This window comes from Biomphalaria glabrata, chromosome 7 (genome assembly GCF_947242115.1).
Source record: "Biomphalaria glabrata chromosome 7, xgBioGlab47.1, whole genome shotgun sequence".
Taxonomy (NCBI): Eukaryota; Metazoa; Mollusca; class Gastropoda; family Planorbidae; genus Biomphalaria; species Biomphalaria glabrata.
The window spans coordinates 42,481,996-42,499,515 of record NC_074717.1 but is presented as its reverse complement, the minus strand read 5'-3'; the positions used below and the strand labels follow the sequence as shown (position 1 = coordinate 42,499,515).

The following is a 17,520-nucleotide window of genomic DNA, read 5'->3' as shown; positions in this document are numbered from 1 at the left end:
TCGCTCTCCGTATTTTGTTTTATTACCATCTCAGTCCTCATGATGCTGTCTAGGTCTATGCGTTTCCTATAATTATGGCGTATGGCTTTTTTTTTTTTTCTTTTAAGTTTTTTTTTTTTTTAGAACTCATAGGTCAGATACCAACATCGTTCTCTAATTTTAATGTAATTATAACTAAAAAAATTGCGATATAATTTTGGTTAAAAACAAATACATATTTGTGTGCATTTTTTTTCTTACAAACTTACTTTTCAGGTCAATGGGTACTTCTGTTATAATGCCATTGATCTCTGTACCAAGAGGTCCAGACAAACCATCGATAAAGAAACGAATGCCTGTAAAGAAAAAAGTCACACATGTTGACAATGATTATTGTTTGAATACAAAGTCTGTCAAAAATGTTTGACATGTTCCGAATGTTCCTACAGAGTTTAACATTATCGACATCATTTCCCAAACCTCCCGTAGGACGACGAGGGATGAAAACGGCTCGGTGTAAGACCGTGACCATCAAGACAACTGAACGAAATTCATCGTGCATATCGCACAACCAGGCTGTGTTCTTCATACTTCTATAGCATTGTTTATTGCAAGCTTGTAGTCTCCATGTTACTAATGCATGTTTATTGCAAGCTTGTAGTCTCCATGTTACTAATGCATGTTTATTGCAAGCTTGCAGTCTCCATGTTACTAATGCATTGTTTATTGCAAGCTTGTAGTCTCCATGTTACTAATGCATGTTTATTGCAAGCTTGCAGTCTCCATGTTACTAATGCATGTTTATTGCAAGCTTGTAGTCTCCATGTTACTAATGCATGTTTATTGCAAGCTTGCAGTCTCCATGTTACTAATGCATGTTTATTGGAATCTTGTAGTCTCCATGTTACTAATGCATGTTTATTGCAAGCTTGCAGTCTCCATGTTACTAATGCATTGTTTATTGCAAGCTTGTAGTCTCCATGTTACTAATGCATGTTTATTGCAAGCTTGCAGTCTCCATGTTACTAATGCATGTTTATTGCAATCTTGTAGTCTCCATGTTACTAATGCATGTTTATTGCAAGCTTGCAGTCTCCATGTTACTAATGCATGTTTATTGGAATCTTGTAGTCTCCATGTTACTAATGCATGTTTATTGCAATCTTGTAGTCTCCATGTTACTAATGCATGTTTATTGCAATCTTGTAGTCTCCATGTTACTAATGCATGTTTATTGCAATCTTGTAGTCTCCATGTTACTAATGCATGTTTATTGCAATCTTGTAGTCTCCATGTTACTAATGCATGTTTATTGCAATCTTGTAGTCTCCATGTTACTAATGCATGTTTATTGCAATCTTGTAGTCTCCATGTTACTAATGCATGTTTATTGCAATCTTGTAGTCTCCATGTTACTAATGCATGTTTATTGCAATCTTGTAGTCTCCATGTTACTAATGCATGTTTATTGCAATCTTGTAGTCTCCATGTTACTAATGCATGTTTATTGCAATCTTGTAGTCTCCATGTTACTAATGCATGTTTATTGCAATCTTGTAGTCTCCATGTTACTAATGCATGTTTATTGCAATCTTGTAGTATCCATGTTACTAATGCATGTTTATTGCAATCTTGTAGTCTCCATGTTACTAATGCATGTTTATTGCAATCTTGTAGTCTCCATGTTACTAATGCATGTTTATTGCAATCTTGTAGTCTCCATGTTACTAATGCATGTTTATTGCAATCTTGTAGTCTCCATGTTACTAATGCATGTTTATTGCAATGTTGTAGTCTCCATGTTACTAATGCATGTTTATTGCAATCTTGTAGTCTCCATGTTACTAATGCATGTTTATTGTAATCTTGTAGTCTCCATGTTACTAATGCATGTTCTGTATGCTCTGGACTCTATTTTATTTTAACATGCCCGACCTATGTTTCTCAGCCTTAAAGTGGAACTCAGGTGGGAATGGTAGTTAGAGAAAGAGATTAGCTCAACAGGAAAGAAAAACATCTCTCGTTGGGGTGCTTGGATACCGATACATTGCACTTGGTGGGGATCGAATATACCTCAACAAACTTGTCACTACAAGCACAGCGTTCCTCCAGGGTTTTTTTTTTGGCGGGAACCTGCACGTGAGATGTTGTTCATAGAAATAACATGAGGGATTTTCCCAGGTGTGATTGGCCAATAGTCTTCCCTATATCTTAAGTCTCTTTGAATAAGAGCCAACGGTAATAAGGATTGAAAAATATACATCTGCTTGAAACTTTTCCAGACTTACGTTTGTTTTAGACAGGCAGATGTGGCGAGCTTACTTACGTGGGCCTAGGTTATCTTATGTAATACAGACGTTACTTTAAAAAAAGAAGATGATTACGTCCTACGCGTCATGCATTTAGTCTTGCATATTAACCAATAACTTGAATTTGCTAAGTCACTGGTATTCCTGGCTAGCTCATGCAACCCATTCCATGCTCTAATAGCACTAGTGAAGAAGGAGCATTTGTATAAATTTGTCCTAGCACATGGAACGAGGAATATGCTTTTAGCTTTGTGTCTTTGAGAGTATTTTATTAAATTTTGTTTTTGTATTTGAAAATTATAATTCAGTGTTTTATGTATAATTGCTACTTTACTTTTGAGTCTTCTCTTTCTGAAGGCTTTTTACATTTAGTGATTTTACTAAAGGTGTTACTCTAGTCAAATGTGAATACTTGTTAGTTATGAATCTCACTGCTCTATTTTGTGTCTGTTCCATTTTTCCTTAATGATTTCTTGAGTTGAGCTATCACAAACGGAGGATGCATATTCTAATATTGGCCTAACCAAGGTTAAATAATATTTTAATTTTATGTTCTAATTTGATTTATAGAAATTTCTTTTAATAAATCCTAATGATTTGTTTGATTTTTAGATAGTTTCATCAATATGTGGATTCCATGATAGTTTTTCATTCAACTCTTTGGACAATTAGAAACTATGCAATGCTTAGTGCGTTCTGGTCTCCTTATGATCATTTTAAAGCGAACGATGGTTTGTACCGCTCAGTACCACACTCGAAAAAAAGAAACAAACAATGAAGAGAAAAATCCAAAGTCTAGTTTCATCTTTAACATTGGTATTTAGGATAAACTTGAAAAAAACAAACTTGTAATGTGAGACAGGTTTTTATGACATGTTAAATAAATATTATGAATTTCCTCATGCTAAACCCCACAAACTTAAAAAAAAAACAAGGTTACAAAGACAGTTTGTGTGGAAACACAAACTCAAAATTCGGCCCCCGAAGTGGTCCACCCAGGCAGGTTTCAATATTTTCAGAAATAACATCAGAATGAAAATCTATCAAAGACAAATGACAGAGAAGAATGGAGAAAGAAGGTCGACAGAACTTGTGTGGTGCCCCGGTGGTCCAGCAGACCAAAGGATAGGTGAAAGCAAATGTGAAGTCAAATGTGAACCTGGCCTAACTGATGTCTTATAATGAATATATAATTGATTTAATTGTTTTGTAAAGGGTCAATCTTATATTCAATTCCTCAAAAAGAGAAAAAAAACATTTCCGTAAAATAAAAATTCCTTTAGTTAAGTGTACTATTTACATCCGGGTACACTACTGTTCACGCGATAATATGAAAAACTACTAATTAATTGTTGTTTTAAAGTATGCCCAACTTATATGCATATTAAATAGATTTTTTCTCTTTAAAAAAATAGTAAACATTATTTTCAGGTAATTGTAGTATTTAGTAGCGCAGTACTTACATAAAGTAGCAATACAAATGTAAACAATATTTTTTTTCACAAAAAATCTAAAATCATTTGCATATATGTGTTAAAATATGGAAAGTGGTTTTCTCTCCTACTAAATAGCCTCCAGTATTTGTTACTATTAATAGTGAATAGTTGCAAAAGTGGTGTATTTTTATGAAAAAAACTGCCTGCATAAGTGATTTCAAAAATTAGATTTTTCGATTTCAGAAAAGAAAAATAGTATCAATGCATCAGAACTTTATTATGATGTCGGATTTTCACTATCTTTTCTAGTTTACGAAATCTAAACGGGACGGACGGACAGACAGATAGACATTTCACATAAAACTAATAGCGTCTTTTCCCCTCTCGGGGGCCGCTAACAAAAAAAAACTAACTGACCTAGAAACAATATCACTGACCTAAAAAAAAGGACATCTTTGTTTTGTCCAGCATGTTGTCGTCCACGTAGACCGTGGGGAGGTAGTGGGTATGGAAGGACTCCGTGACGCCCTTTAAAGTTAACACCACCAGCACCAGAATCAGCGCAGTTTGACTTATCTGCAGAATGTTTAATATTTAAATATTATTAGACATGTGAAAAATACTGCCTACACAAGTATGACATTTTTTTTTATCAAAGCGAAAAATAACTTATCAAATATCAAATGAATAAAGAAAGAACTACTGTGCGCTAAAGTTTTAAAAGTGTAGAGTTATCTTCCCTTACGTCTTCTGATTTGTTGGTGTTGGGTGATAAGGTTGTGCCATTTGTGGTCTCATTTATAATTGTGGCACCACACATGTACTTGTCACTTTCGTGGGAACCGTTACTTTGATTTCCGTAAGTCCTGAGAAACAAAAATAAAAACATTTATCTCTTTATATATTATGAAGGCGCGGTGGCTGAGCTGTAAAGCGCTTGACTTCTGAGCCGGGGGGTCCCGGGTTCGAATCCTGGTGAAGACAGGGATTTATAATTTCGGGATCTTTTGGCGCCTCTAAGTCCGCCCAGCTCTAAAGGGTACTTGACATAAGTTGGGGAAAAATTAACTCTTTCTCTCCTGACTTAAGTTACCAACGTTGATTCCACTAACTTGTGGTAAATAATTACGGAGAGAAAGAGTTAAAGGCGGTTGTTCGTTGTGCTGGCCACAGAAACAGATGACCTTTACATCAACTGCCCTATAGAACACAAGGTCTGAAGGGGAAACGGTTTTTTTTTATTATGAAGTAGAAGACTTGACCATCTTGATCTTGAATTTTTCACCTTTGTCATCGACATAGCAGAATTTGTGAAAACATTCCTTGAAGTGGTCAAGTGGATTTGAATGCTTTAAAAAAATAAACTTTTTAAAATAGTTGTTTGTAATTAGTAGAATGGAATAGAGTTTCTAGTATGTAATTGTATTCCACTGTACGCCAAAAGGCTTTTCCGGTCATGTGTCTACCTAAGGTCACTTTGAATATTTCCTTCGTATAGTTGTTTACTCCCCCAAACCCCTTAAATATATTGGAAATATGTTTCTATCAATGTACCCACTATGTCAGGGGTTCTCAACCTATGGATCGCGACTCCCTTGGGGGTAGATTGACGATTTGCCAGGGGTCGCCTAAGACCATCGAAAATAGGGATTGTTATTGTCTACTCTTCTATTGCTTTATATGTGTGTGTGTGGAGGGGGGGGGGTCGCGGCAGAGTGGGGGATTGTAAAAAGGGGTCGCCGAGCATAAAAGGTTGAGAACTGCTGATCTAAGCAGTTACACCTAGATCTTGTAAGCAAAGAAAAAAATGCGTGTTAAAGGAGATTTACATGCTTGACTAACCACGGCAGTGTGTATCTTCTCGCCTGACCACTCAACACACTCAAACACTATCGCTTGGTTGTCTTGTCATGACCGACTACAAGTAGTCTCGACTAGCCTTACACTGACCAGTTTGTTCGAATCAGTCAGACCTGCCATTTATTTACTTCTTGGGACAGGGAGGGGCTTAGATGAAAATGTTACTTTTTTTCTCGAGTTGGTTGTCCTAATGCTTTTAAATCTATCTATATATATATAGATAAATGTACCAAAGCGATATAAAAGTGCTGGGCTCACTGCGGTCGCATAGGTTGCAGTGGCCTAAGGTTGGCCCCTGCAAAATAGCGTCGTATGCTACGCCGCCGGCCGACTAGTTTGTTTTATTGTCTCAACGCACTCAACGCAGTGTCGACACCACGTGTCGTAATTCTCCCTGAACCGTCCGAAGAAAGCACCAATTCGACAGTGTCCGGACTCGGAACTGGGCTAGGACAGCCTTTTCCGCACGATTGAGTTCCCACCAGGCGTCCTTTCAGTCTGGTCTACTCAAACTACTAGCACTTGACTAGACCTGCAACTAGAAGTATTGTACTCACAAAACCGGAAGCGTGTACGGATCAACAAACTGTAGAACAGCCGGAGCGATGAGAAGAAGCCCTTGGATAATGCCAGAGATTCCAACAATCACAGGAATGTGAACTTTCTGGAACAAAACAAAACAAGTTTATGTACTTTGTAGTCTGATTATATGTATGGGAAGCGCGGTCAAGAGGCTACGTCCGCTTGAACTTGGCTACCTATCAAGGAGGCTCGAGGTTCGACACCTGACTCGGGCAGAGTTTTGTTTACTGAGCGCCTAAAGAAAGCACGGAAAAAACTTTTTCCAGATACCTTCCCCCACTGGTCTCACAATTGAGATTGGACCATAGCGTTTTGAGCATGCTATAAATGGCCGGTCTTATGCGGCCGCAGTGGGCCCCGAACTTTCATAAGCTCCGCACGAATTGTAGATGCAACTTATTAAAATAAACCATATTTACTTATCATTAAAGGGTTTCTGGAATTCTCCTAAAATTGTATAATTTACGAAAAAGTCATGAAAATCTCCTGAATTTTTAAAAATCTTCTGAAAACAGATGCAAATCTCCTTAAAAACAGACAAAATTGTCATTTCTGGGTGTCATTCAACATGGACAACGCCAATCCTACTAGCAATAAAAAAAAAATCGGCATTATCAGCTTTCGTTTAATAAAAATGTAGTAGTAATATAGCGAATTAAAAAAAAGAAAAAAGAAGTTTAAATTCTTAATTTACTTTAATAGTCACTGGCATACAAATATAGATCTAAATCATTTCTACCTCTTAAAAAAAATAAAAACAAAGCGATATTTAGCTAGTCGATAGTAAATCTAAAACGCCGATCTGAATTTGTATCAGCTTTTTGTCAAAAAACTATATCTACTGTAGTCTACTTGACTGGCTGATGTAACAGTGATTTTGTACTTAGTAAAGTATGAACAAAATGCAAAGACGAGTTTTTTTTCTAATACAAAATCTTAATTTTCACTTATTATCCTTATCACAAACCAGAATAGGCCCCGTGCAATTTGTTTCGCATAGGGCCCCGCAATCTGTAGGACCGGCTCTGATGCTACAAGCATGAAAGTAGCGCTATATAAAAACTATAGATTTATTTATTTATGTAGCATGAATAGCATGAAGCAGTTTTATTCTTTGAAGATGTGCGTGGTCTTTTGTTGATGCGTTGATGCGGTTGGTAGATCAATATTATAGTTGAGTTTAGAAGTTATCCGCGAGTTCTTTATTAACACATCCAACAGAACAATTAATAGATAGATTGAATAAATCCAGATAGGAACTTGAATAACAATTTATGAAAGAAAAGGGGCTCAGTCTACGTCGTATACTCTAAACTACAAGCCGGTCTTTCTTCCTCGTCCTCGTGACCGTTGGTTCTCTTTTATTTCCGTTCAAACTTTTTAAATGATCTGTTACGCCACTGCGGAAATCTCCGATTAAAAACCCCCAAACATCTACGCGTCTTACTGTTATGTCATTAAGCTTTATATGAGAAAAGGGTCTTTGTATTTACATCACATTTCTTTAAGGATCAATAAAGCAGTTTTAGTCTTAGTCTTACAGGTAGAATTGTCTCAACAAGTTTCTGTTTCTTTCTTCGTTTGTTAATTATCACTACATAGAGGCAATCTTTTGTTACTGTCACAAAGAATATATTTATTGAGTTATCTCCCGTGCTCCAAGATCATTCAAAACTACGCGATTATCTGTCTTTGACTATTTTTTTCTAGAACAGCCAGCTATCTGCCCCAAAGTCCAAAGTACGTGAAAAGGCTTTTCGAGTGATGTGACAACGAGGTCTCATTGCTTATTTCCTTAACATTGTTATTTATTTATCTCCTCCACTTCAACATATTGAAAATACATTTCTCTCGATGTACCTATACGTTGACACTGTGCGGAGCTAGTTAATAGGTCATTAGGTCAACTGTCAACTGTGACCCATATATTGTAATATTAGTATATAGCAAACTTCTAGATTTAATTACATTTGCCACTCGATATAAAGCGTTTCCAATAACTCTTCTTTTAATCTGTTAAGCCCCATCCATGGCTAAAATAGTTACATTAATTCTTGTCTATCTACATCATAATACTGAAGCTGTATTTATAAATAACCGCTTAGAACAACGAACAATTCAGCGGCAACAGATACGAGGCTCTGACACATTTACTCAGACAAAGACAAAGAATGGCCGCCTAGTCGTTCGGTCGTCTCGATGGTACGGGTTCAAACCCAGCTCACTGCTATCCCTCGTCATCCTGTATAAGGTTCTAACTAGGAAGATGATTATCTTGAACTCTGTAGGAACATCCAAAACATAAAAAAAAACAATTGTACACACAACGAACAAACGAAAAAGACACAACAGTAATGCTGCCAACAAATTCATAGGTCCATGTATCGAGAAAGATGTGGCTAAAGGATTATACTTAGTATCTAGATCAGGCTTGTCTTCGAGTCCGAATATTATAAAGGAATGAAGTATTTCCCGTGGCTACTCGGCCCCAACTGTGAATTACATATTTTGTCACATCCAGGGCAAGCATAACCATTGTCCGCCGGTGGTCGATTAAGATTTTCTTTGAAATAATATTTCATCACTAGCAAAAAAAAGTCTTTTTTATTTTTTAACATATATTTTGAAAAAAAATAATTTCAGAATTAATCAATTTTCAAACAATATTATGAAACTTTTTTTTTAAAAAAAAAAGCAATGCATTTTTCCAAGAGGCCACTTAAACAGATCCTGCTTTGTCGATATTTTATTTTTAATATTGTTAGAATTATTAGATTTTTATAATTGTTCATGAGTATTCTTAAATTATTTTGGGATATGTTCGTGAAGCCGACTTGGTTTCATAACCTCATCTGAAAATGAGGTCATTCAAAGTAGAACATTGGAATACTTTTTATGTAGTGGCAATTCACTAAAATTCATCGTTACATTCCGTTACATACCAGCGAGTTTCCGTAACACTTTGTCGATGTTTCTTGTTTTGTAAAAAGGTTAAATTATTCTATTTAAATATTAGCTTTAAACGTTTTATTAACATTTACATAACAATATATTAACATATATTGATAAACTATAATCTTAAAGGCGTATCACCTAGTTTGTTTATCAATTCATACACGTTAACGCGCTCAAGATCTAAGGACAAAAGATACCCTCCTATTACAGCGGATGGTTGCCTGGTCGTGCGGTTTGCACGCTGGACTGTCGTTCGGACTTATCGATGGTCCTGGGTTCAAACCCTGCCCGATCCCATCCCCTGTCGTCCTGCGGGACGTTTGGACTAGGAAGTAATTATCTTCAACTCTGAAGGAACATCCGAAATAAGTAAAACATTTTACAAAGCAACAGAGTAAGAATTTACAAATTGGAAATGGGGTTCCCGAAATCATAACGCTGTTTCTGTTCTTAAATTAGAAACAAGCTAACCATAATGTGTCTATATGTAGTTTGTTAGCTTTAATTTTGAAGAATCTTTTTATTTGTTTTGTTTTAGTGCACCTTTAGTTTCTTCTTTCCCCCTTTATTCCCAGCGCCCTCTCACCGCCCCCTATTGTGCACAGCGCCCCCTACCGCCAATTTGGCTCCCAGGGACCCCCCAATTTCACGAAAACGCAATCAAGGGGGCGCTAGCGCCTCCGTTGAAGACCACTGACCTAGATAGTCGGGTCTTCAAGATTGGAAGGCATCAATTTCCGTCAAATCTCACTACAGAGGTCATCAAATTTTTATGGTTATCAAGCCCTACTAATTCTGACCACAGAGGCCATCAAATGTTAGTGGATATTAAGCCCCACCAAATCTGACCACAAAGGTCATGAAATGTTAGTGGATATCAAGCCCCACAAAATCTGACCACAGTGGTCATCGAATGTTAGTGGATATCAAGCCCCCACCAAATCTGACCACACTGGTCATCGAATGTTAGTAGCAATCAAGCCCCACCAATTCATACCACAGAGGTCATCATAGAAAAGGAACGTTGTAAAGTGATGAATGACATAGTAGATTACCATGTATGAGTTAAAAACATACACCGCAACATAGTCAACTTACTCGAGTGAAGTGACCAGAGAACAAGATTGTAGCGATTAGCCCAATTTTTGAAGTAGTCTCAAAAAGTCCTGCATAAGTGTTGTTGATATTGAACTGTTTCTCCAAGGACTCCAACTGAAATAAGCAAGACAAGCCAAAATTAGTCATGATATCAAGTTTAGATATTTAGTTGTTTTTTGTTTGTTGTAGAAATTTTTCATATTAAGACTCAAATATTCAGAAAGACTGTGCATATATAAATAGATATCTATGAAATGCGATAATTTAATGACATAATAGAGTCGGTTAATCTAGTTTCTCAAGACGTAACGTGAGTAAACTGACATCTTATTGGAAATGCTCATGATCATGTCAAGAAAGACGCTAAAATAAACTTCAATGTTGTCCATTAATATGTAAAATCTTAAGAGGTTACAACATTTGATGCCGCTAGGCCAAAGAGTGCTCAAAAAAAAATTTCGGTTTAAAAAAATACACCAAAAAACAACAACAAACCATTATGGTGAAATAGTTGATATTTGTTTATATTTGGTAACGTCCCGAGAATAGGCTCACAATATAGCGTGCTACTGTTTAAGTCTCTTTCGTCAGTTCAAGTGTTGTTCTTGTTTAATAAAACCTTGCTTCGGGTTTCTCTTCAATGTTACTTAAATTCTTATTAAACTTATCAACAATTCCTATAATATTTTACACCGGATACACCGAAAAAGAAATTAATATTTATAGATTTGCCTCCATATATGAAAATCCCCCAGCGGGCCTCTGCTCTATAGGATAAAAAAATTCATGGGAATAATTTGAACCATAGTAGAATGAAAATGATGAGAATGGATTTAACATAATGATAAAGAAAATTGGATTTAAGTGTAATACTTAGAATTAACAAAAATATTTTTTAACTAACAGTTTTTAATAATTTTAACACCATTCATTGAATTTTATTTCTTACAATTTAACCTTTATGTATAACACTAAACAAATGTTTGGATAACAGACTATTTGAACACTGCAATTAGTTTGGCTATTTCAGAGTCCAACTTTCGATTGTCATGCTAATGTCTCACTGACCTGGACAGAAACGATTCTCCTGGACATGAATGCAAACATGCTGGACAGCCCAACAATGATGGAGAATGAATAGAGGTTTGTAAACCATGTTCCCAAAATAGTAGTTCGGAATTTCCAGATGCCACAAGACAAGTCCACTGTGTCGTCTGCCTCGTCAACGTCGCTGCCTGAGTCCTGGTTTGAATTTGTGTCTTCATCCGAAGCTTGCAAATCTTTGGGACTCTAGACAAAACAAAGGGAAACTTTGCGCTTATAAAACTATCAGTACAAAAAAATTACCGTAACGATGATAAAAATTAACCAGTACAAATCGGCTCAAGTTATACATTGACTTGAGAGTCAGTCAAGAAGATGAAATTAAAGAATCATACATTTTCGCTGCATGCTAGAATATTGTATGACTGTGGACGTATGTGCTTTGTATTTAACCTTTGTACTCAGTGTTACATAAATGAGCCCCAAATGTTGCATAACGAGTCTCCATGTTACATAGCGATCCGGTCCGGACCTAACCATTGTGGGGCCCTATGCGAAACGGATTGAGCCGAGCCCAGTTTGGGTAGGGATATGGATAATTAGTGAAAAATAAGAGTTTGTATTAGAAAATATATTCGTCTTTCCATTTTACAGAATTTCTATATGAGCCTCGCATGTAGCGAAGTCTTACAGTATATCATAAAAATTATGTTTCCTACATAGATCACGCTCAATAGCAAGAATTAACAAATGTTTAAATCTTCGAGAATTGTTGACCTCTCGTAATTCTTCATTAGTTTGAGGCGCGAGAAGTTTCTTACACCAGATTCCACAATTACGGGTTTTGTATAATGCCGTTCCTTTTTATCGCGTGTAGGATTGGCGTTTTCCATATGGTATGACACCCCAAATTATAATTCGGTCTATATTTCAGAATATTTTAATATATTCCGTATATTTCCAGGACTTTTTCGTATATTTTGCGATTTCAGGAGATTTTCAGGAGCTCCTGGTAAATAATGAGGCAGCGGAAAATCTGTTATAAGTTATAGAATGTATTAATTTAGTAATTTACACCTAGAATTAGCGCGTGGCTTATGAAAGTGCGGGGCCCACAGCAGTCGCATAGGTTGCCCTGATAATGATGAACGCTGCTTCTAAGGAGCACCCATGTTATTAACAAATTAATACATTATGTGATACCTAGTAGCGGGTATAAGCTAGAAATATATATCGTCAACAACTGTTCACGTGTGAACTAGCCAGGAAAACCAGTGACATGGCAGAATTTAGGTCATTGGTTAATATGCATGACTAAATGCATGACGCGTAGGACGTAATCATCTTCTTTTTTGAAGTAACGTCTGTATTATATAAGATAAGATAAGATAAGATAAGAATATTGTTATTAACGGGTTCCCTTGTGACCTTTAACTCGAATTAGGTTATTAAGATCAACCGATCAGTGCCTGAGGTGTGCTAGCATGTTCGTTTAGTGGTAATTTGGTCCCTACTTATATTTCCTAGGTTATTAATATATAGTCTAATGTATGCAAACCATACGAATTAACAAAGTCCCTAGTAAACATTTGACAAATAGTTTATTTACATGTATAGTCCAACATATGTGTAAACAAGTGGCCGTGTGCTCACATGCCTTAACAAAAATAAACAATCACACACGCCAAATATGTATGACACACCGCTCAAGTCATATATTATGAATACATGGAAATCTGGAAATCTGGAAATCACACGTCAGTGTAAAATAAACAAAAGTAAAAAAACAGCTTCAAAGGTCTCATGCTTCAGGTCAACATACGACCACTTTTAGCCACTCTAAGATCACAAGATTCAGTTTTAAAAAATAACCATACTTGCCAAAATAAGATCTTGATGAGCTTTTAGCTTTAGGGACACACCGTTAAAGTCATCCGTTCGAGAAAGCCTTGCTAATGGTTTCAAACGAATTTGAATCATTCACAGAAACAAGGCTAGGAACTACGTCACGTTTGGGAATACCCAAAGATGCAAAACATCAGGGTTAAAATATACTACCTGGAAATCATTTGAGGCTATATCTGCCAATTAATCAAAATAAGCTAAATACAATAATGATTAAATATATACTTAGCAAAATTATCTCTAAAGCAGGGCACACTTCTTCCGAGTACCAAAAGACACAGGACCAAGTTACTAACCAAAAATATGAATACAATTCTCAAAACACACGGCAACGTCCAGTGGTCAAGCTGGTAACTCAGGAAAAAGTGTCAACTTTGCCCACTTTACATTCCCGTATAAAACCTTCTTAAGGGGAATCACTCCTGTAATCACAATGACTAAAACATAGTTAACTCCCCATTATGTTACACTGGGACATACCATTAGTTAGGGAAAATTAAAGGCGTTCGATCATTGTGTTGGCCACATGACATCCTCGTTAAGCGTAGGCCACAGAAACAGATGACCTTTACATCATCATGCATAAGTTCTGAAAGGGGAACAATGCTCAAGCTCATATTGGTCGTATTTAAGTCTTTAAAGATTAACGAATACATGTTGAAATATACCTTTTTTGAACCTAGCAAAACATTGTCCTATAATAAAGTAAAGCATTTATCTCGAAAGACTTCAATATTTCTTTAATGAATGATTGTCATTATTTACATATTTGGCCCTTCAGTTTTAAATCAACTTATTTGAAAAAAATGGAGTTGTGTGTGTTTTAAAAACAATCAGTCCAATGTACAATGACAATGAGCTATTTGGTAGAAGCCTGAGAAACTGTAAGTGCTAATACTTTTCTATTATTAGCATTTCCTTCTCTAGATTTGAAAGAGTCTCATTTCCGCCTGCTGCGACAGACGAGGTAAATCTAGTTCCGGCGTTATGAGAATAAAGTTGTGTAACTCTTGTTCGTCTGTAGGGAGAGAAAATTACTAGTCGTATTGATTCCAGGCACAACATCTGTAGTCATTACCACTCAGAGTCCAGCAGAAAATGACCCCAGGCACGTAATGTTCAGATCTGTCAGATAAAGACGGACGCTTAAATCTCGATTTCGAGCTATAGCGTAAAGATCGATAATAAAGCCCCAATATTTAGTCTTAATACCGCAACTAAATAGAAGAGTATACACTATACTGTGACTATACACAATACAAATCGAGATTGTTAGTATAGTTCTTACGTCAAGGCATTTTTATTCTGGGACATTGTGTAGATTACAATTTTATTCCACAGACACTAGATGTATATCTATGTATATATTTGGATTAAAATTCATTGCCCTATCTTTTAATAATGGCCTAAAAAAAAAGGTTATGTGCTAAATAGCAAAGTTTTGACAACACAAAATGCATTTTCCTTTTACACGGAATCTTAATCTGCTTTGTGTTTAGAATTTAATTGCTTGATTTCGGTTGTCATATCGATTTAATGAATATCATTAAGAGAGAAAAAGAAAAGAAAACAATCGGGAGAAATGTGGTTTTAATATAATTGAATCTTAAGAATATAACAAGAAAAACCGATACATTTTTTAAAAGGCAATTCGTCTTTCTACAACTTATACAGCGATATATTGCTCTTAATAACTAATGATGTTGAATAAAAAAAAAGGACGTTTTTCAACCGCCCCATTCCCCCATTTCCCAGAAGAAAAAAAAGCCAGTTAAGCGAATGTATAGAACTACTAGAGTTTCTAACATTCCAATGATAATCCTTTAGATCTAGACCTAGAAGAAGATGCACAAAATGTTCCTAAACATTACATTAATAAACTCTTTATTATCACACAATGAGACACGGAAATACTCGACGACATATAGACTGTTCAATCACAATATGTTCTACAGTATTCTGTACATCCACCACCTTACTATATACATACTATTTATAAATAAGCTCAGTGTATGAAAATCTATAGCACGGAGTTACATCTATAAAGTATGCGAGTCACAGACCTGTACAATGATTCCAAATATGGAGGCGTGGTTGGTGAGTGATTAGCACTCGGCTTTCCGAAACGGGTGGTCAGGGGTTCAAAATCTGGTGAAGATAGGGATATTAGTCCACCCAGCTCTAATGGGTATCTGATATTAGTTGGGAAATAAAATGCGGCTGGTCGTTGTGCTGGCCACAAGACACTCTCGTTTAACGTAGGCCACAGACACGTATGACCTTGACATCATCTTTCCTACAGATCGGAAGGTCGGAAAGGTGAACTATCTCTAAATACATTTATTCATTTACCTTAATGTTACAGGTAATGATCTCATACAAGATCAAGAGTACCTTTACGGTTTTTGTTGAGTCTTAGGTAAATGTTTTGTCGACGATTTGTGTACAGATTCGACCACGATGAGGGAACTATATCTATCTATCTATCTTATCTATCTATCTTATCTATCTATCTGTATATATATATATATACTTATTGGTAGTAATAGTTTTGAAGGAGAAAAAAAAATTCCCATTTTTTCTTTCAGAGAAAACCAACATTCTATAATGATGATGTTAGCAACTAAAAAGACTCTCTTAAAATTCCTTCCTACTAGTAACTTACGATTTTTTCATAATAAAAATAGTGGTGGTGGTCAAACGTTGAAAGTAAATAAAAAATAATTTCTTTCCAGCTAAAATTTCACACAGAGTGGTACGGCTAGTGGTCTCAGTTAATAGATAGTACGTCGCTCTAATAACGCGAATGTCGAATTTCTAAGCAAACACTGATAATTTTGTGTTTCTCTTTTTTTCCCACTATATTATAAAAACAGTAGATAAGATTTTTTATAGTTTTATTGCTTTTTCATAAGTTGTTAAGGACCATACGTTTTAAATATGAAAAGTGAGTTTTAGTCATTTAAAAAAACACATCAAGAAGACGCAGTTGTTGTTTTTTTTACACAGTTGGTGTTGTAATGTTAGAATTGCAAAATAACTTGTTAGATCTACCTCATTTGTTGCAACATGGCCATGATTAGTTACAACTCCAGTGTCAGCTCCACCATCTTCGGGTCCTGCATTCTGAGAGTTTTTATGGACAATATTTTCCTCCGAAGATGCTTTCATTTCCGATAGAGTCATGGTGATTGTCCACTTGGATGTCGCTTAATAAACTGAATGCAACTAATCTCTTTACAAAGTTCACGTATATACTTTCATCCAAGGCTTACTCTGAGTTACAACGGCCTCCTGAAATTATTGAATACAGCATGTTTATGAATTGATATCAACAGTTGTTGTTTTATTCATTTTAATCCATCAAAAATATTTAGAATAAAAAATATTTCATTTAACCAATAGAATGTTAGATGTACATATCACTTAATGAAATATTTGTCGATAGTACAGCTTGGTAGTGAGAGAGAACCAACCTGTTATACTAGGTCGCTATTAACTGACAGACCACAGTATGACAGACGTTTCTTATTTCTGCTGATTGATACTTGACATCTTATTGAATACTTGAAGATAGAACTTGTCAGCAAGCCAAACGAAGATATCTAGCAACAAAGACACCGCCCAATAGCGTCTTAAAAAAGAAATGACTTTATCATTTGACCTTTTATTATGCAATTTTTCCTTGCTTTTTTTTAATGAACGTATTTAAGAATTTCAAATATGCATTACATTTGAAATACTGGTTTAAAATGTAGTAATTCTGTAATTGATTTTTATGTACATTTTTTAAAGAATTTAATCAGATGAAATAACTGAAGTGTGTTGATAATTTGATGGTCTAGAAAATTAATCCAACCTTTTGAAGATTGACAATGGTTGAACTTTATGTTATTACTTGAAAGTGGTTGTGTATCAAGTATCAACCGAAGAATAATGATGAATGGTAAAGCGGGTAGTTTCCGGTCAATGGACTAAGTGCAGGGCCGGCATTGTAAAATGTTTTGTTTGTAAAATGTTTTACATGTTTCGGATGTTCCTTCAGAGTTGAAGATAGTTTACTTCCTAGTCCAAACCTCCCGCAGGACGAGGGGGGATGGGAGAGGGCAGGGTTTGAACCCTGGACCATCCATAAATCTGAACGACAGTCCAGCGCGAAAACCGCATGACCAGGCAGCCTTAGGCGTAGGCAAACTAGGCAGCCGCCTAGGGTTTCCGATTTGTCTGGGCTTTTTTTTTAGGAAACAAAATTGCGAGACTTGAATCAAATTTCAAACATAGCATTGCAAAGCAGAACTCTATATAACTCGTTTACTACCCTAGCTCCAAGTCTCTACTATAATTAAAGAAGC

General features: G+C 35.9%; 1 protein-coding gene across 2 annotated transcripts in view; it reads right to left on the bottom strand.

Annotated features, from left to right (window-relative positions):
• The window catches only part of LOC106062159 (solute carrier organic anion transporter family member 1B3-like), a 32,845-nt gene extending 16,155 nt beyond the window's left edge, over positions 1-16,690 (bottom strand). Inside the window, exons 1-8 of one of the 2 annotated variants that reach the window (XM_056036166.1) lie at positions 16,588-16,690; positions 16,223-16,462; positions 11,288-11,509; positions 10,220-10,333; positions 6,142-6,248; positions 4,470-4,590; positions 4,162-4,300; positions 249-335 (exon numbers count right to left, since the gene is read on the bottom strand). In XM_056036166.1, coding sequence (XP_055892141.1) covers positions 249-335; positions 4,162-4,300; positions 4,470-4,590; positions 6,142-6,248; positions 10,220-10,333; positions 11,288-11,509; positions 16,223-16,354 — 922 coding nt within the window. In that variant the 5' untranslated portion in view covers positions 16,355-16,462; positions 16,588-16,690. Of the gene's footprint in view, positions 1-248; positions 336-4,161; positions 4,301-4,469; positions 4,591-6,141; positions 6,249-10,219; positions 10,334-11,287; positions 11,510-16,222; positions 16,463-16,567 lie in introns of both variants that reach the window. The other variant, XM_056036165.1, reaches the window with a different exon arrangement.
• Positions 16,691-17,520: the final 830 nt, after the last annotated feature.